Consider the following 22,243-nt stretch of genomic DNA (forward strand, 5'->3'; position numbering starts at 1 on the left):
ATTTGTTCAGTAAATATTTACTAAAGCCATCTTCACTCATAATTGCAGACCAAAGTTCACAGTCACTTTTCAATGTAAACTTCAAACTAATGGGTTCCTAACTTTAAAAAAAAAATGCAGAATTTCTTGAATAACTTATCAATACACTCAATAGATAATAATTTTCACTACAAGCACTGAACTGAATTACTTACTAAATACTTCACTGGTTTCTAAGTCTCTTCACAAACTGATTACTTCTATTTCGTACTCTTAAGTATTAAATGAAGCTTCTTGATTATTTCAACATCACGGTTAGCAAACAACTGAATTATAACATTGGAAGTCATCTTTTCTTCAGAACAATGTGTTGAGGATAAGAAATTCATAAATAAATAAATGCACAGTTAACCTGATAAATAATAATGGATAACTAAATGCGACTTTTTATTCAAACACTTCAAGTATATTAGGTTATTAGCTGCAAAGTCTGTATAAGGAATAGCTGAAAAACATTATTTACATTGATTGTTAATAGCTGATGAAAATCAACGCTATAGAACAATAATGAACCTAATATAAGAAAATTTCAAAACAGTAAGAGTTGAGGTGTTGTGGTTATAAGCACTCAACTCTGCACCCTTAATTAATTTTCCATGACTGCTAATTGGTTACTCATCTGTTTTTTTGGATTATATCTGATAAATTGGATATACCCAATGGTTTTTATGCTTTTTTTTTCATTTGAATTTTGCACAAAGCTACTCAAGGGCTATCTGCACTAGCCATCCCTAATTTAGCAGTGTAAGACTAGAGGGAAGGCAGGTAGTTATCAACCATCAACTCTTGGGCTACTCTTTTACCAATGAATAGTGGGATTGATCGTAACATAATAATACCCCTCCACGGCTGAAAGGACGGGCATGTTTGGTGCAACCGGGATTCGAACCTGTGACCCTCAGATTACGAGTCAAACACCTTAACCCACCTTGCCATGATTTTTCATGATACTATCTTAGGCAATCTCCATCATAATCTTCAGATTATGATTGGAAATTGAAATGAAATTAAAGTAACTTAATTCTAAATTTTATAGAATGCAAGAATAATAACAAACTCCATTTTAATAATGTTATGCTACAGTTCAGTGTAATAATGTTTAATTGAAAAAAAAAAATACAGTCTATGTACAGCAAAATTTTTACTGGATAACTTTACTAATTTCCCATAAAATACTGTAAAGATTTTCCTGGCATGGTTCCTACACACACATAACTGATTTTTTTGGGCGTAATGTGCAATTACAAATAAACACTCAAAAATGTACTATAAATATGAAGATGTGTTAAATGAAAATATTGTCAATTAAAAATAAATTGGTGGCTCATTTCATACTTGAATATTTTCACATACAAAGTAATGACTTATTTTATACCCGAGATAATTGTATTCTCTTCTACTTCTAACAGGTGAAGGTCAAAAGTGCTGTTAAGTTTATTCCCCTTTATAAAGTGAAGATGCGGATGAAGTATTCATGTTTCACTGCTATATAAAGTTGTGTTCACATTACAGTATGTTACATTTTCATTGTTTTAACTTAAATGTCTGCTAAAGGGCAGATAAGATCAAATAACTTTATAAAAGTACCCCTAGAATATCTAGAAAGTTCATGATGATGTGAAGAACAGTGAAGAATACTAGTGGCTTCAACTAATACCTAGACATGTGCGCATTGTTTATAAGTTTGAGATAAACTACTGTCCAGCTAAACAAAACTTCTTTTAAGTATTAAATGAAAAGTAAGAAAGTGAAGTATTTCATGTGTGAATAATTGAGTAGTTGTTGATCAAGGATAACTGAGTAAAGTTATTTGGTACAAGATCCTTCTGTAAGTTGATCAGTAAGCTATCCAGCATTTATCAATGAAGAAAATTTCTGTTAAATATTATTAGCATATTAGGCATACATTTCAAGAGTTTGTGTACTTAGTCCTAAAACTTGTTTTAAAGCAAATTTAGATTGCTGCAAGTGTTATTGGAAAAAATAGATTAATTCATTATTGTATGTAGACTCAGCTTTGCATTTTTGCCAAATAATTAAAAAAAGGAACCTAACAGAAAAACACATTATAACAACAATGGCAGAAATGGAATTATTTTGGTGAAAATAAGATAGTATTTTGACTAAATTTGAACATCAATCATTTAAGATGATGATAACACAGGCAAGAAATGACATAATTAAAAGAAGCTAAATAAGAAACAGACTGAAAATAAAAGAAAAACATGAAGAAAGATAAAAAATTTAAAGATCAATAATAAGAATGAGACAGAAACAACAAAGACACCAAAAATAAATTTAATATTTAAAGAAGAATTAAGAACAAATAAAAATCTGACTGAAATTAAGACCAGTCAAGCTATTACAAATCTACAGAAGGATTAAAACCACAATACAGAAGTATAGAAAGATACCTATGAAGTAAAGGAATATCAATGACAGAAAAAAGTACTCAGAAAATGAACTAGTTAATCTAAAGATTAAGCACATCTTGCTGCATCTGCCCAACTATTTACTTCAAAATATGGAACAAATCTTACTAGGTCTATACCTATTATCACTATTTTAGTTAGCCATCTGTGACTACAAGACCTTTGTTATCTAGTCAGTTATGTTGCCACCCCATCCAGTTTAATTATTTAGCTTGCCAATTCAGCAACATCAACCTATTAAGAAATCAGTGGACTATGATTGAAAGACACCTTGGGAAACACTTCAGGCTCAATTTGAAATAAATTACAAAGTGAGCCAGTGGAATGGTGAATAACAAGTTTTCAATCTTGATGCCAATTTAAAAGGCCTAATTTTAATGATATTACAGTAACCTTCTGCCTAAGAGCTTCATAAACCATCCTGTATTCATAGCTGCCTCATCCAATAGGTTCACAGTGACGTACAAGAGGTGTACAAAGCAAAGTTATTCACCAGGGTACATAAGAAAGAAATAATCTTCAGTTGAAATTGTAGATTTGGAGAAGTGTGCACAATAATTGTACCTTGTGTTTATTAATATAAAAATATTTTAAAAAAGATGTTTATATATATATATTCCTAAAATAATTGTTATGTTGAAAAGCATACTGTTAATTTTTGAAATAATTTTCATTATCTATATGATGGATTTGTTGGCATGAAACTAATTTGTAGGTTGACATAAAAAATGAAAAATTACAAATTATGTTTAGTCAAAGTAGGTGTAAATCTTTAAATAAAGCTATTTCATTAGTAATTGAACTTGAATTTATTAAACTTGCAGATAAATTACTAAAAGCAACTTCTATAAGTTATGGAATAATGAGGTTCCATGATATTGAAACATCAAATTTCCATGTATAATATATATAGGAAACTTGCCTATAGCAATTAAGACTGTGAGGAATCAACAACTATTAATATATAAAAAAGATAATAGCTCAAGGATAAATAAATGAGCACAACAAGATTAAAGGAACAAAGAGTCAACCATATTTTACAAAATAGGAATCAGTTGATCTTATGAGGTAAGTAGAGCTTAAAATACTCCATACATCCCAAATGAGATGGTAAATTCATTATTTAGAAAAATGAGACCACAGATTTATTGAATGAGAAGTCTTGTTGTATGTTGACTGGCACTAGTACTAGAGCTACAACAGTTCAACCCAATTTGGTAACAAAGGAGGAGAGTTGCCTACAAACATGGAGAAAGAACAGGGAACAATGCAAACAGAAAATGGGAGCTTCTTCACATCTCATGATGTGTAAGTGGTTGACATGATGAAGGAGTATATTAGGTACTGACTTCCTACAGACTTGAATGTGAGATTAGGTTAACTTTAAATACCTTCATAGTTAATGAGCATTCAGTAATTTTATGAGTTCAGTGTCAGAAAATTGTTTCATTATTAGAAATCTCATGTATCATGTCTACTCAGCTACTAGAATAATGAATGAGCTAATTCTAAAAGTAAGCTTATTTGTGAGTTAAGCATACTTACCATTAACCAAGGAAATTTCTGTTGAAATATTATTTGAATGCTTATGCTTATATTTACATGTAAAACAGCATGTAGCTAATGCTAAGGAAGAAACATGCTAATTCATTATTATTATGCTGAATAGACATTACTTCTACTAAATAATGTAACAGAAGCCACCCATGGATAAAATATTTTACAACTATGTGAAAATTTAAAAAATGTGCTAAAATCTATTTTTATTTTACTGGAGAGGAAACAGTTTAAACAATTACATCAACATTCTAAAACTCCTGCTATCTTCTGGCATTGTATTTTGTTTGGTTTTTTTAAATAAATAAATTTTTATGTAACTCACTTAAGTTCTTTTTATGGCCCTTTTTCATGGAAAAAAAAAAAGACTCTCAAACAGTCTCTGAAGTAGCAATGTAAAGGTAGTTTATCAGACAAAATTATCTCAACTTATGCTTCTCTTTATGGCTTTTTATATTCTACAAGCACAGACATTCTTCATAGTTTGAAATTGTTGTGACACTTGTCATTCTAATACAATACACATGTACATCGCTGTTATATAAAAACTGGTGGCCGTTAAGTCAACAGTAGGATTATCTTTCACTTGATGGTATTATCAACACTCTCAGGAACACTTCTTAATGAGAATATCTAATTTGAAAAATTATGTTTCTATCAGTTCAAGTAGTTTATAAAAACTGAATTTCTATTCAATGTGATTTTTTTACTAATTCTGAAAAATACTTCTAAACCTACTACACTATTTTCAAAAGATTAAAGACTGCAACTCCATTTTATTGGATGTTGGATTTTATTGGATTTTTTTTGCATTTCTATAAAACTATAAATAGGCTCTACCTGACCATTCATCACTAATCTTTAATATTTAACACAAATACTCAATTTTTGAGCAAGTATGTTCAACTGAAAAAGGTTATAAAACCTTCTGTTTTACCAAATTATAAAACAAATATTAAGTGTTTATTATAACTTTTTTAATCTGGAAAATTCAACAAGCTGTGTTTTTGTTGTTTTTGAATTTAAGGCTTAACTTTTTGAAAGCAGAAACAGTTTACTTTTAGTTTCAGTTCCTATTCTTAAGACACATATAACGGTCAGGATATGATACTTCTCTCCTTTGACATTGACTTCAACCTTACCTTTTTGAAGAAAACTGTTATTCTTATATTAATGGACTAGAATGACTGGAACTAGAAGCTGTTGGAAGTTTTGGCTCACAAATTGGTTTTTCATTTTCACCATCAGCACCTTGATCAGAAGTAGCAGAAGTAATATGTGGTAAAGAAACCTGGCCATGAAGTTCATGGTAAGAATCATCACCAACTGTAAAATGTTCAGCTTGTGACTGGTTCTGAAGGACTAGATTGCTTCTCTGATCCTCACTAGCTACTGTACTAAGATCTGAAGAGTTTGACTCAGGTAAAAATTGACTCTGATCTCCATTATATTTCTCTTTATTAGCAGTTACTTGTTTTAATGATAAATTAGTCAGTAATGAAACATGTTCTGGAAAATTGATATTCCAGTCATAACTGGTCACCACATGTGAGCCCAAAGAACTAGACTCTTCTGAGTGTTGGTCCTGAAGATCAATATTCTGCTCATCAATAATCATGAGCTGTTCTACAAGGGCATCAGTATCTGGAAAGAACTGACCTTGAATATTTATATTTTGATCACCTCTAATTACTGGGCTAGGTATTTGATTACAGTGGTCATTACTGAGCATTAACTGAGGGACAGAAGATTCTAATAGCTCAGTAGCATACTCGTTGTTATCCAGGGGATGAAATGTATCATTAACTACATCTTCTTCAGTAGAGAGAATGTTAACAACTGGAATATTTTCTGCTTGTTCACAAATATTTGTTGCCTTCTGCCTTGGTAAACTATCTTTTGTTTCTTTAATGGTATGTTCAGACACTACATCTGTTGATACCAATGCTGGTGATTTTTGATGTTCTTGTTCCTGACAGTGTTGAAGACCAGACAGGAAATGAAGCATTAACACTGACAAAGCTTGCATTTTTTCATCAGACTTGGCAATTAGAAAAGCTAAACGTGTTTTTTCAGAGGTGTTTGATGCTCTTGTTTCTTCTTTATCTAACTGAAATCGTCTCTCAGACTCACCATCTATGGCTGTTTGTAATTTAGAGATCTATAAAACATAAAAATGAAAATTAATCAAACTATTCAATAAAAAGAAAATTTACACAAATACAAATACAATACAAATATTATTTTCTAATTTGTTTTCAACCCATGAATAACATTTCAGTTTTTGATATATTGTTACAAGTTTTTGAATGAATTTTATAAATATTTGAGAAAAATTTGTAATATAAATGTTTTTAACTTGGCTTTAAAAGAAAGTCTTACTTAATTTTACAGAAATTAATTACTGGCTACTTTTGTTCTTTTTATAACACTAATATTTTCTTATAGTTTAAATCTAAGGAAGAAATGTGAAAAACTGTTGATTTAAGATCATATTTAAACTGTTTTTGTAACTCCACATATTTTTACATAGATCAATGATTACAACAATCAGCAGATGAATAGTGCATAGCTAGTTGCCACTTAGTATCACATATGGCTATGAAATCTATCAGTTTGTCTTATCACTTTACAGTTACATACTGCAAGTACATTCTTACATTTACTTAATGCACTGAGGATTTTATTTGTCACATATGTATTCTTGTTGGAAATGTGCATGATGCAGATTTTGCTCAGTATGTTTGTTTTTGGATTTCACACAAAGGTACACCAGGCCTACCTGCGTTATCCGTCCATAATTTAGCAGTGTAAGACTGCAGGAAAGGCAGCTGGTCATTACCACCCACTGCCAACTCTTGGGCTACTCTTTTACTAATGAATACTAGGATTGACTGTCACATTATAAAGTGCTCACAGCTGAAAGGGCGAGCACGTTTGGTGTGACACGGATTTGAGCGCACAACCCTTGAATTAAGAGCCGAGCACTCCAACCACCTGGCCATGGTTGGTTGGTTGATTTGGTGTTTTATGACACAAAGCAGCTAGGCTATCTGCACCAAATGTCTGGTAAAAAAATAAAATTAAAGTAAACTTAGTAAAATTCATAAAAGGAAATTAAGGTAAAATAAAACAAAGTTTAAAAAAAAAAACAAATAGCATAAAACCAACATTTACATCTAGTTTACAATGTTAAGAGAAAACCTACAGTAATACAAGTTGTAAAGGGCTTTCTGTAGCATAATTGTAATTATCATAACTCACAAGGAAGACTAACAGGTAAGTACCACTATAAGTCACCTGAAGCTGGCCTTTCCAGTCCTGGGTCCAAGTTATTTGACATTATGGCCATTTTCAAAAAGTAAAGTAATAAAAGTTTAAAAGACCTGTAGCAAAATTTTAATCACTCACCAGGATGACTAAAAGTAGTTCAAACAGCAGCATCAGTCACCTGAAGTTGGCCTTTCGAATCATGGTTTCGAGTTATTTGATGTTACGGCCATTTTCTAATTTCAAATCAAACTAGATGGACTGTGATTCTTAAAAGGGAATCACATTAAAAAAGGTCTAATGTATAAATTAGAAAACTTTAAATGGTATGAAAAAGATCAATGACCTTTAAAAAACTAAAAACATTTCCAAGGTGGACAGTGTCACCATCACCAATAACACTAACGTTATGGATAAACCTTGGGACAGAACATATTTAAAATAGTGCAGCCGTTGAGAGTCATAACAACAGCAAGTAAGTAAAATGTGGCTTATTGTGACCTGAGTGTTACACAGACTACACATTGGTGCATCAGTATCAGTTAAAAGAAAATGACGAGTTAAAAACTGTGACCAATGTGTAGTCTAGTTTGAACAACTTCCTCTTTCTGATCCTTACGGAAGCAAGCCGGCCAGCTGACACAAAGCAGAGCCTTGAATACAGGACCATAGTCCATATATGGAACAGGTACAGCTGTGATAGTGCCAGAGCAGATAAATTTAGCTGCACCTGACTATGAAATTATAAGACAAATTTCAGATTTTCTACCTTTTAATATAAGTTTTTTACCTTGCCATCTGTGGCAGAAATAAGCAAACACTTTTCTTATAAGGGCTACACTGAAATATCTGATGCAGAGTCCCAAAGACTAAAGTTTAGAAATTAACACATGGAACTAGAATCATTGCCACTTTTAGGGAACTTGGTGACAAGCTCTTTCCCCAAAAACTTTTTTCAAAATGCTGCAAGATTGCATTTTGAGCCATTTTTAACTACAAATATTGTATACATGCCATGAAAAAGTGGTCAGGCCATGGCCTTACTGTTTCTTATTGCCCTGGAATGGGTTATAATGATAAAGTATATGTCATAGCAGTACCAAGGTAAACAAAGACAGTTAATAAATATATAGAATAAACATTAGAATAAATTTTTTCATTCTACTAATATTGCTCACGCAGTGAATTAAATAGGAAACAACGAAATAATTTGAAAGAAACAAAACAATCGTTATTTCTATCTTCTTTTTACTCTTTTATTAGGAAGCAGTATTTTTTATATATATTTTTATTACAACAGCCTGATGACAGTGAATAGCAGTTTACATAAGGAATACTGTGGGCTGGTCTAGCCATATATGCTTGCATTTAGTTTCACTCAAAATGTTTTAGTAAAAATCAGTTAGATTAACAACTTCAAGTATGCAGAAAAGCCAGTGCATTATGATAACATCACTTCCAACAGTGGCTTTTAAGTTATGTTGCTTATCAACTAAAGTATAATTTAACATTGTTGTTAGTCTGTGTGTTGAAAGTATACAAGAAAATGTATGAAAAAAAATTATTGATTTCTTAATTTAGAGTCTTTCTTGATAAAAGAGGTTTGTTTTTACTAAAAATGTTGGTGATATAACAGAACATAGGTTAATTAAGATATAAATTAAATTGAATTAATATTTGTATTTTCATTATAAATTTTACTCAATATACGTTAAAAGCTTCATCGCACATGTACATCCTTACAGCTCCCTTGCACCCCTGTCACATAAATCATAATGAGCATACAGTAATCAAACCATTTTATCTGGGTAAATACATTTTGGCTTTTAAGGCTCTTCCTATTTCAAAATATCAATCACAATGTGGCATACACCAACTTTTACACAGCTTAAGTTCACAAGACTTGTTCAACAAAGACACTTAATCATGGGGTCTACTTATCATGCATTATTATGGGAATACAAGTAAATACATAACAATTCATAAGACATATTTAATAAGCACACACTTATGGGATTTATTTATCTTGTAGCACTTCATGAGATTTCTTACCAGGATTTATTTATAAGTTACCATTACTGGAATAGATGATACATATCAAATCATGACACTTGTTTAACAAACATACTTGGATATATGGGGTTTATTGATCACATATTATAGTGAGAACAGATAAGTACCAAGCAAAAGATTTACTAGTTATATAACATAACTTGATAAATTTGATTATAAGATTAAGAAAATTTCTTGAAGGTATGATGTGGTCTATCTGACAATAATAGAATGAAAAACCTTAGAGGGTACAATCTGATTTGTTTGTATAAAGCACTGATTTTAAAAAAATGTGAATTATAATAATGTAAGTAGTCTAATATTGTTACTTTCACATAAGCCTGTATTTGGGTAAGAACAATGTAGTTTCAGAAATAAATTAAATAATAAATCTAACATTAAACATACATTTTTTGTTTTTTTAAATCAAAGTCAGTATTACTTAGGATATCTGCAGCTCTGATAACATATACATATTACAAAATTTTATTGTCACTGTTTTGAAAATTATAATACTAGCAAGAAAAATGTTTTCACATTGTCGATATCCAAAATAGGCAAAAATGTTAAATGCTACAGCTGTGTAAGTGGTAACTTAAAAATATTGAAAGTATTTTTCCTCTTTACAAACACAAAAATATAAGTTTAATTATAACTATTTAATTTTACCTAGAAAATTTGAAATGTTTGCTTTTAAACATTATTTTCATAAATTTATTTGAAATAAAGCATAAACTTTGAAATTAATGTATTATTACCCAACTAAACTACTCACAATGAATTTGTAGGCTTTCAAATTACTTTTATTATTAAAGCTACTAGTTCTGGGTAGTTATAGGTAACAAAAAAATAATGAAAGTTTTCACATTTCTCTATTTTATTTTATATGAACATTGGTATCATTTCTCAAATCTCATGTGTTGAATTTTGCACATGTTTAGAAAAATAATTTTGTTTCCAATGAGTGAAGTATTCAACAAATTTATACACACTATAAATAAAACTAGTTCCTTTTTTAAATATTTTATTGTTCATACTTGTATAAAATGATAAAATGTATTAACCTTATTTAAAAAGATAGTTGTTTTAAAGTGTAGTAAAGTAATAATATGTTTATATTTATCAACAAAAATACAGTAGTTTTAGCACAGTAATCTTGTCAAAATTTGTAATGAAAAATCTGTGGAATGCTATTAATCATGTTATTTTCAAGCTTTTACAAGTTTTCTACTACTTTTGTGTACAACAGTTTAGGATGAACAAAATAACACATTCCTAAATTATCATACTTTAACACAGGAGTTCCTCTAGCTTTTCACATATTTACACCATGTAAGGCAATTTCTATGTGAAGTCCAAGCTGTTATACAATTTTTATAAATATTTTAAAAATCGATATTTTGCCACATACTGAGACTCCTTTATTATAATTCATGAAAAAAAAAGTTAATATTTTTACTTCTTATAGTTGCAGAGATTTGCTGGTAAACAAACCAATCTACATGTTGATCTTTCTAAATTTTTCCCGCCCATCCCAAAGAAAAACATTTTTACAAGAACCTATCACCCATTATAGTATATATTATTCATTTTTTTTATTTTCAAATGTTTCCCTTAGTATTTCTACAGGCTATGGTTGAAACATCAATATGGTACATCAGTTGGTGTGATCACTTACTAATAACATAAAACTCTGAAAGCAGTTATAAAGAATGTTCTTTGCTCTAATTATATTTAAACTAACTAGAATGTGTTAACAGAGTAAGTGTGTAAATTTAAGAGTTGTTTTTATACTTTTTATAAAAGTTACTATCATTGCCAACTGTGAAAGTATTTGTGTTCTAATTTATATGTTTGAAATTTAAAGAAACGGTCTTCAATGAAAAGACATTAGATAACTTGATATAAAGTAAACTTATACAATTTAGAGGCAAGATGAAACAGTAACAAAAAACTTTGAATACAAGTTTAGCATAGTGACAAATGTACAATGTTTGGGAAAATTTAGTTACCAGGTTTAATTAGTTTACTTATGCAGTAACAAGGAAAAATGTCACATGACTTGAAACTGCTTAAGGCTTAATAAAGGTATGTTGTTGATTTTTTTGTTTTAAGTACAGTTTTTTTGTTTTCAATAAACATACTATGTATTTATTGCATTGCAATATTTATAAACATGATTTTTTTTAATCACGTTTATGAAATAAAATATTCATAAAATCAGATAACATAGGCATTGTGGATTGTTTTAGTAACAATATGGAAGAGCTTTTATTCACCATTATTAAAATCCATTAAAGAGTGAGTTTGATCAACAACACCATTCAAATATAAACCATAAATAAACTATTTATTTTTACTAAAGAAATTATAGAACTCAACCCACATCACAAAAACATTTTTCTTCCTACTATAGCTTTCAGCATCCTGTATTATTAGTAAAATAAAAAATGGATAAAATATCTAATTAGTACTGAAAAGAGTATGAATTATTCATTAGACCAACTTAAATGGTTCTAGTTATTCAGTGTCAAAAGTCATCATTGATAAACATCACTAAAGATATTTATTCCTGTTTGCACTTGAAATGAGCACTGTGTATAGACTGGTTTTTAATTGCAACATTACACTAGATGTAATGTCCTTCACATAGTACGAATAACTGATGATAGATGAATATTGATTAATGCCCAGAAAATTACTCAGGTGAAACACAATCTATTGGTTGTTGCACTTATCAAGTTGGACAGCTCCTTTTCCTTTGATTAATTACAAATGGTTGGCAATCACAATTTTTAAATAGAAGACATTTTCTGTATTGATATGAACTCTTGATAAACTCTGAAGATAAATAAGTTTGAAGAGCCAGTCATAGAATTAACATTCAGAAATGACACACCTGCTAGACAAGTACCCCACTGACATGACTTTTGTTTCTTACAGGTATATGCTATTGCTCAATTGTTATGTATTATGACTGCATCTTTAAAATTATAAAGCTCAAGCTGTCATTTTACTGTCTTTTTTGCTCACACAGTTTCCTAATAAAATCTAAAATCAGTGGATTATTAAAAAGTAGTTGCAACCTACAAAATATTTTCAGAAGGTTTCATGCCCTTTGCTTTAATTTTCCTTATTCTATCATTTCTATGTATACCATTTAAACTTTTTTTTCTCCAAGCATTATGTGTGAGATTGTTAAATCCTGTTATATTTGAAAAAACTGTGCATGGTCAGACAAACAAACTCGCATAGACAAAATTCTTTTTTTAACAAAACTAGACAAAGTAAAGAATAAAATAATAGCATTTATAATAGGGTACAGGGTACTAAACAATTATGAACATTCAGTGTATGACATAGCTTTATGAGTTGAAACAAAATCACACAGTGAAGAATAAAACCATATGAAAGAGAAAAGTAGCTAAAAGATGTTTACAGCAGTCTATTAAACAATCTGAAGTTAAATTATTTCAAAGTAAAATAAATGTAATGTTTTAACGAGAGCAAACTTAGATGAATATGCAGAAATGTCTGAATGCATGTTCACAAAGCAATAAGCAGGTGATTTTGAATAAATTTTGCATGCATATTTAGACCTAAATAAATCAAAAAAGAAAAAAATTGTTTATTGTTATGTTCATTTTCTGAAAAAAAATTACACACATCTTAAGTGTTGTTTCTGTGAAATACTTTGCAGATAAAAAAAAACAACTAAAGTTCAAACTGAAGTTAGTCCACATTATGAAAACAACACTGTGCTATCATGCATCATACTGGTTGCATGAAAAATTTAACAAAGCTAAAAACAAGCAATGTGAATTTGAATATAAAATTGAATATGCAACGGGGTCTTCTTGGGAAATGACCTTTCTAAGGATTTAAGATTTGTAGCATCTGACTCAGAAATTTCTGGAAAAAAATAATGGAGAGACACAAGCATATTATTTATATAAATAAAAAAATAAAATAGGTTTTAGAATAATATCAAAAATTAATTATGCCATTATTATCACTGTTCTTGTTTTCCCAGACCTTTATTAAATAATGATTGCAGTTTATAACTAACCTAAACTATGTATTCTACAGCTCTGAAGTTACAATAGCCTTGATATGCCTGTTGCATGGTGCAGGGTTTGGGATAAACATCACAGCTAGATTTGACCTGTAACATTTAACTGAAATAGGAAAAGTACAATTTCTCTGATAAATTATTTTATAAAATAAAATAACTATGCTACATCCACCTATAGAATACAACTGATATTTGTATTTTACAACTTGTGATTTCTAGTAAATATTTTTATTTACAAATTCTGATTTCATTTTTTTATTTCTAGATAAAGAAGTTACTTTTATCCCTCAGGGCCAAGAAAGACTTAATTCACATATAGTTAATGTAGTTAATCTATGTTTCAAATGAATAACACAATATGCTGCAAAATGCACCACATTATATAACTTTCACATATTTCATTCAAAAAAACGAATATAATTGTTTAAAATGTGATATGTACTTCCAGAAAAGTATGTTTGTTGAGAAAAATAAAATATTTAACTTTGGATTGTTTTCTGCTATTTCTAATAAAAGTTTTTTATTTAATTAGTTATTTGCACTCAGACTCTGTAAAATTTGCCTTCAAGGTTATTTTCATTTAAGGTATGAAAATACTATTTATTATCCTGCAATTTTCACACTTTATGTGGATAATCTCTAGGACATCCTGAATAATTATAAAAAAAAATTAAGGTAAATATTTATACTTTATTTTACATTTAACAATATTACTAATTCTAACAATCTTCATCAATGTACAGTGTAATAAAATCTTAAAATTAAGAAAAAGAAATATGTACATACCTTTTAACTTTCTGTTGAACAATCTTAAATATCTTTTTTTGGTCATATGTATAATTACACATCTTTACCTTTTCACCTAATCTTTAATTTTTTACTTTTCTTTCCTATTTTTTACCTTTGATTATTTATGTTAACACAAATCAGCAGGTGGCCATGGGTGATATAATGTGAACATTACCAGAGACAGTTTTAGTCCATGGGAAAATGCTGTTTGCTACTGCTAACTTTATGAAAGCTTTGCTCAAATCATATTTGAAACACAAATAACTAAAAATGAAATTTAAATATCCATCACCCAAATATATAACTGGCCAAAAAAAAATTGTGACTCCACTCTCAACAACCAACTAAAGTTTATTTCACATCATTTGTAAACAGATACATGTCTATATTTACTGTCAATTTAATAATATTTCAATGCAAAATTTGATCTTTCTATTGGTTTTAAGCTGCCATTCAACTTAGGTGTGACGTATCCTGAATAGAGGAAAGTTTCTCTCTCTTTAACAGCTTTTAAGGCTGAGAATTGTAACTACAAGCATGTAATGAGATATCGACACTCAAGGTTTAAATAATATTTTAGATGTTTGTTTCAAAATAAAGGAATAAAAACTTAGATAATATAAAACGTTTAAATATTACATACTGGATAATGACAACTGCATTAAAATACATCAAGAGTAAAATGGCTTAATAATGCAACTCAGTAGTATGCATAAACTATTTTTTTTAAATTGACATGATCATTATATAATTAAATGTAAGCAGCTATTTTTATGTTGTTTTACACATTATAGAAAGAAAAAGTATTAAAAGAAAGAAATAGATGGATGTACTTAATATCTTTTGTGAAACTCACAGTACTGGTCTGCATTCCTGCAGCAATCTTCTAAAAGCACTTATGCATATATATATATATTCTTTCCTTCCAAATCTTTTCAAATATATATATCTTACAATTTACTGTGACTTACCATTTTGTTCAGTTTGATTTTTCTATTCTCGAGAGACAGATTACTATACAATGTTTTGCCTCTCTCCTTAGCTAGTGATAGAATTCCTTCATCATGTGGTAAGATGAGTACTTGCTCCAGTAATCGATCCAGATCATCTTCTTCAGGATCATATGTATTCCATAGGATAACAGAAGAGTCTTGAAGTGAGCACTACAAGCAGTAATAAACAAAAAAAAAAAATTTTCACAACAAAGATGGAAACACAAGTATGAAAATATGTTTTGAAGAACTAACACCTAAACACGTAACAGTAAAATAACCAGACAAATCTTTCCAGGTCTGTAATTATGTTACTCATAAAAGATAAGCCCACTATGTAATACCACCATTATTGATAAGAGTTCCTGTTAGTGAGCTTCTCAATCTACACTTAAAATATTCTATTTCATGAAATTTAATGAAGTATTTTTGCTTGAATTCATCTATACACATTATATTACTTCAAAAACAGTTCTGACAACAAAACATGTGTATGTATGACAGTAACAATAAGTCTTCAAAACTTGTGTGTGTACATGTGTGTGTGACAGTAACAATGAGTCAAAGTTTTTGTGTGCATGTGTATGACAGGAACAATGAGTCTTCAAAACTTCTGTTGTGTGTGTGTATGTGTGTAACAGTAACAATGAGTCCCCAAAACGTCTGTTGTTTGTGTGTGTGTGACAGTAACAAGTCCTCAACATTTTTGTGTGCATGTGTATGACAGTGACAACAAGTTCTCAAAACTTCTGTTGTTTGTGTGTGCATGTGTGTATGACAGTAACAATGAGTCTTCAAAAGAGTCTGAAGCATGTAAAAATAAAATTTACTTTCACTGATTTCTTTTTTGATTAGTAATAAAATTCAAATATCACCAATCAAATACATTGCCAATGTTTGCAAGTAAAAAAAAATATTACAATAAAATATTCCTGAAATGCATTTACTTCCTAATTTTAATAAACATTCTTATATTAATTAAAGTTCTAATTTTGAAAAATATCTAGTTGAGAAAGTGTGCAAAATTTAGCCTCAGGTCAAGAAACTTAAGCGTTATTTATGGAATAGCTGTGCTGCATCTTTTTTGATCTTGCATAGTGAGAATACTTTTATGATTGTCACATGGAAAAGAGATATATCCACATCCCAGTTACATAGAGAGAGTACTGTGAAAGCTGTTTTAGCACTTTCAGAATATATTCACTCTGACTTTAAGGAAAGTAGATTCATTTCTGATCTGAAGCATCAAGAACAGCTGGTAAACTTTCATTAGTGTATTATCCTTTTATTCATTACATTAGTGTCACTTAGTGCAAGTATATAGTAAAAGCAAGAAAAAAACAGTTGAAAATGGCTATGGGAAATGTAGACATGAAAACAGAACCACCATATGTTAGAGTAAAAGCTGAGGCATTACATCAAATCCCCACCACCACTAAATCCAATCTAAGTGTCAAAACTGCTTTTCAGGCACAATTGCCAAAACCTGTAAGAATGAATGACACCAAGAAATTTAGAAATACAATTCCTTTATTTTGTGGTAAGAAAGACAATAACATTGAAATATTTTAGGCGAAATAGACAAATTATCACATATTTCGAGCTAGAAATAAATGCAAAAAGCCAAAATGTAATATCACAAATAAGAACCGTAGATGTTTATTAGTGCATATAACAAGTTAAGGCTAACTTGAGACTTTTGATTACTAATGAACAAATCTTGACAGAAGATGATAAATGCTTAATAAAAGTCATGAAACAATTAAGTATGCTAACTCAACAAAATGGTTAGCCTGTCCATACATTATAATAATTAGATAACGGATGGTTCTACACAAAATCTCCTCATACAGACTGCACTAACACTTGCAGTTTCACTGTTGGTCTCTCATTGCACAGGCTGTCTGGTAGAGCTTTACCTTGATTGAATCCTTGGTTATGGTATTAATCTTGTATTACACAAGGTTAGTATTGCCTGATCTATGAATACATCTGTATACTGGTATAATTGATCTGTTTTTTTTTTCTGCTTGCCTATCAGTTCTTCACTGATGTTGATGTCTTTGCATATTTCATCTCCATCCAATGGCCTTACATATAAAAGGTCTTCACCTTTTTTCTTTTTTTAATTTCTGTCTTTTTGATCCTGAACCTTCTTGTCATAGAGGTACATCTGACTTCCTGGAGATGCATACAAGCTTGTCTAAGTGAGTTGACAGGCTTCCTCTAATCAGTTTCTGAGGTCTAATGCATACAGATACAAATTTCTCACTTTTGAACAAGCTTGTCCAAGTGAGTTGACAGGCTTCCTCTAATCAGTTTCTGAGGTCTAATGCATACAGATACACATTTCTCACTTTTGAACAAGCTTGTCCAAGTGAGTTGACAGGCTTCCTCTAATCAGTTTCTGAGGTCTAATGCATACAGATACACATTTCTCACTTCTGACTCTTCTTCTTCTTTTGTCCACAACTATTTCAATATCTGCGGGTGATAATCCTGTACTTGCTTGTGGAACTTCTTTGTAAGCAAATAATACTGGCTGCAAGTACCTCTTCCTGTTACATGGTCTCTCTTGGCATATCTTCTTCAGCATGCTCTTTATTGTTCTGTTGACTCTTTCATGGTGTCCATTGCATCTGTGGTTGTAAAGTCTGCATATCTCTTACAACTTCTTCTTCAGCATGCTCTTTATTATTCTGTTGACTCTTTCATGGTGTCCATTGCATCTGTGGTTGTAAAGTCTGCATATCTCTTACAACTTCTTCTTCAGCATGCTCTTTATTGTTCTGTTGACTCTTTCATGGTGTCCATTGCATCTGTGGTTGTAAAGTCTGCATATCTCTTACAACTTCTTCTTCAGCATGCTCTTTATTGTTCTGTTGACTCTTTCATGGTGTCCATTGCATCTGTGGTTGTAAAGTCTGCATATCTCTTACAACTTCTTCTTCAGCATGCTCTTTATTATTCTGTTGACTCTTTCATGGTGTCCATTGCATCTGTGGTTGTAAAGTCTGCATATCTCTTACAACTTCTTCTTCAGCATGCTCTTTATTGTTCTGTTGACTCTTTCATGGTGTCCATTGCATCTGTGGTTGTAAAGTCTGCACATCTCTTACAACAGTTCTAAGGTAAACTGAGCACATCTTGGAAAATTTATTCTGCAAAACACCTCCAGAAAGGCTTCTGCTACTATCACTGTCTCTCTCTTTAGAAATGCTCTGTCTTTCAGTTAACATGTTGCATAGTAGACTATTCATGTTAAGTAGTTAGCACACAGGATCACCTATAAAAGTTGTAATATTTTCTAAACGAGAACCAAAACTCAAGCATTTTTGAATAATTGACTGTTTTCTTCAGGAAGACTATTGTCTGCACAGACTGGTTACCAAGATACAGGTGCTAGTGATCTGATTAAGTTCAGAGCTACTCTGCTGAATGGCTCTTCTACGAGAGGCATCTTGCTCACTAGCACATTGGCAACCTTCTTTCTAGGCATTGTACTTTGGAAGATGTCACATGACCTGCAGAATCTGGTCACACCTCCAATGACCACTAGCCAACAGAAGTTGCTGGTGATTCTGTCATCTTCTTTGCTCCTAGACGTTCTCCAACAATCAATTCATGAGTCAGCTTCATCACTTGAGTTTGGTATTCTGTTGCTGCTATGATCTGTTTAAGTTTCTCAGTAGAAATACCTTGACAGATTCTGTATAGCTGTGTTCTAATCCTCTATTCTCTAGCTCCTTTTATCCTTGATCTTGTGCTTCACTTTTACCCAGGTACTGTCCTAATATTACTTCAGTGAAGGGACTTCTTTCTGTGCTGTCTTCAGTTCCTGTAGATGTGTTTGGAATGTCACCTTTTGACACTTGCCAGGGCTTGATGCCTTGTTTGCTTTGCTTTTCTTGAGCTGCTGTGGTTGATTGCAGTTGCCTCATCAGTCTCTCTCTGGTCATAGAAGGGAGCCTTTATATACATGGCCTCAAGGTCTCCCACATAATACGGAATGCCCACCTTTATTCTTGCTATGTATTCAATCAGTACACAAAGATGTATCTTGCCTGTGATGTAGCCAAAAGATACAAGACTGGTTCTCACTGCTGCATTACTGTAACCAGACACTTGTAGGATCTTGACTCTCTTTTCCCTGACATAGTCCTCACCTACTGACATGTTGTGATTTGTTGGCACCTCTCAATGTTTTTTGTGTTCCCTAATCACCACTGACATTATTTGCTAACTTGAGCTGACCACCAGTTGTGCACAGTTTAATCATACATATGTCACTTCATTCTTGTGGTGAATATGTTTTGTCTCTATTCTGTTTCTTCTGGCAACAAGATTCATAGTGACAGTCACTCTTTTCTTGTTTCTCACTAACACCAGCTTTGTAGGTAAGTCCAGCTGTTTTAAGTTGACAATTCAGCTGCTGCTTGTTTCTGACAAACTTGCACTCACTTCCAATGTGCCAGATTTTATTACAAGCATAGAATTCCTTCTCCTCTTTGTATGTTAACTTTTATCACCTTTAGTAGCATTCTCCTTCTAGTCAGTAACCTCTGCTTTTGATTTCAACAGGTTATACTTTGATATGACAGTTATATTTCCTCAATGGGCTTTCATGTGTTGTTCTGCCAGGTTCATTACCTCATCCATATCTTTTGGTGCTATCTCCTTCATGAACAGTTACACGTAAGTTAACTGTTCACATATTAGTAGATTTGTCAGTAGTTCACAACTATTTTCAAAACTTGGCCATATCAGTCCATCTTGTGAAGTATCTCTGTAGATGCTGACATTAACTGAAACTTAGTGGAGAAGGTTTTTTAGAAGTTCAGAGAAGTCAAAACTAAGCTCACAGATTTTCAGCAATGCCACTTTTGTCATAGCCCATGACATCTTATGACATCATGCCTACATATACTTGTAGACCTTTTCTCATGAGAAGTGGGTTAAGAGAGAGTACACAGTTATCTTTGCCCCAGTTCTGATTTTGAGCAAATATTTTTTATATCTTTAGCAAAACATCCATGTCATCTTTCTGTCCATCAAATTTTAGGAATTTGGGTCAAACAGCCTTGACTCCATTATGATTTTCAGGTCCTTCATCCTTCTGTTGTGTGAGCTTTGACAATCTTAATTTGTGTTTTTATTTTCTCTACTTCCAGTATCTCCTCTCCCTCATTTTTCTTATTTATCAATTTGTATTCTTATTCTCTTTATAACTAATCTCTCTTTTGCTTCTTTCAGTCTTTCTTCCTCTTTTCTCTCTATAGGCCTTGTTAATGTTTAACAAATTCTCACACATTACTACCTTTTTGCCCAAGTCTCTTTATGTTTATTAAAATCAGTCAATGTAGTTCTATAATTTGATTGTAATCTCTACACTAATTTTGCCATTGCTAGTTTTTGTGTATATAGGCCTATTTCCTGTAGTATCCTGGCTGACGTGCTAAATGTCAGGTTTTAATAAGGCCAGATTCTTTACAGTAGTTGTTTCTGACTTGATGGCTATAAATGTATGTACAAAAATTTATTACACAATTAATTATCACAGTTATAATCAGAGCTTTGAATAACTGTTGCATTCTTAATTTAGCTTATACAGGCAAGTTCAGCTACTTTAGAACACCCCTTGACAAGACAAATTATTCACAGATATTAAGTTTCCTAGGTGATATGGTACAGGTGAAATAGGTGGCTACAGGTAATATATAATTAAACATAAGAGAGAACTCTCTGAAAGAGAGGTTGTGACAAGTAGATGAAGCAAGAGGGGCATAATTTTCTATTTAATGGCTCTGTAACCAAACAAAATTGAAGGCTATAAAAATTGTGGTTTCTCTGAGCAAGAGCAATTTTACAGTGAATAATTTACATTTAATTTCATACTTTTTCAAGGGTAGGTTGATAAAATAGAGAAGATGACTAGAGAAAATATGTCATGTGTCACAATAAGTCAAATTCACGATTTAGTTAAACATTGCCTAGAAGGATTAGGAGCTTAAAATTTATATGCTATTAAGATATGGATTATTAGTTAAAATTTTATGCTACACTGATTGGTATAACAAACAAAATGTAGATTAGTAAAATTTTGGATATAAGACACTAAGACTTTGTGTGATGCACAGTAAAGGATACCTGAGGTAAGAGGGTTAAACAGTGTGGCTAATGCATATTTCATTGAATAAAGGATTTATTTGGCAAGAGTGAGCAGAGTAACATAATCAGACTTAAAATAAGCCAGAGAAGTAAGAAAAGGCCAATAAGAACAGTCATGTCCTAATGGGTGAAAGAATGTAGATAGAAATTCCACAGGAAGGGTGAAAGGTTTGTGTAAACCCCTAGACTAATGACAGATAGAACCAAAGTGAAGGATCCTTGGAAAATAGAATTAACATTAGAATGCAACACACTTGTGTTTTAGAAATTTTTACAAAGCATTTGACAGGAGTAGGAAAACAACAGAATAATACAAGAACAAGCCCAATCTACTTTTTAGCTTTGGTTGGAAGAACACAGTATAGTCAACTTCATGGTAGAAAGAAATGTCTCAAACTGAGAGGGCTTTATTATAAAATTATTGTATATATTTTTGTAAGAAAAATGCATACACTTTATCATTAAATTGCATTCCAAAAACATCAAATATTAACTATATAATTAAACATCAGAATAGCTAATTACTATTGTTATAATTAGTGAAACATGCAGATACCTTACTAAATAAACATGCTAATTATATTTTTACATATGTTTAAAGTAGTATTGAAAAATACAAAATTAGCATATTTTGTCACAGCACAGAACTAATCTCCAGATTGTCAAATGAAGTTTTTGTCTAGATTTAAGTAGTTACCTTTCTGCTCTGAGCTGGTGAGCGTTGAGGAGATGGTGGCAAACTTTTAGACAAGGGTGCATGTTGTTCTGTTGGAGGAACAAGGTTATGAACAGACCCACTTCTAGGCAAAGTTGTCTTTGTTTGTGTCAGACTGGATAATAAATTCTGAATCTTTCTTCTTCTAACCTGT

General features: G+C 31.2%; 1 protein-coding gene across 3 annotated transcripts in view; it reads right to left on the reverse strand.

The window, feature by feature from the left end:
• The window catches only part of LOC143244296 (uncharacterized), a 51,485-nt gene that overhangs the window by 12,856 nt on the left and 16,386 nt on the right, over nt 1-22,243 (reverse strand). For all 3 annotated transcript variants that reach the window (XR_013025012.1, XR_013025011.1, XM_076488688.1), the window contains exons 2-4: nt 22,072-22,239; nt 15,186-15,377; nt 5,171-6,189 (exon numbers count right to left, since the gene is read on the reverse strand). Coding sequence is in view for 1 of the 3 variants with exons in the window: in XM_076488688.1 (XP_076344803.1) it covers nt 5,194-6,189; nt 15,186-15,377; nt 22,072-22,239 (1,356 nt within the window). In the remaining 2 variants the exon portion in view is untranslated. The remainder of the gene's footprint in view (nt 1-5,170; nt 6,190-15,185; nt 15,378-22,071; nt 22,240-22,243) is intronic.

This window comes from Tachypleus tridentatus, chromosome 2, assembly GCF_004210375.1.
Source record: "Tachypleus tridentatus isolate NWPU-2018 chromosome 2, ASM421037v1, whole genome shotgun sequence".
NCBI classification, from domain to species: Eukaryota; Metazoa; Arthropoda; class Merostomata; order Xiphosura; family Limulidae; genus Tachypleus; species Tachypleus tridentatus.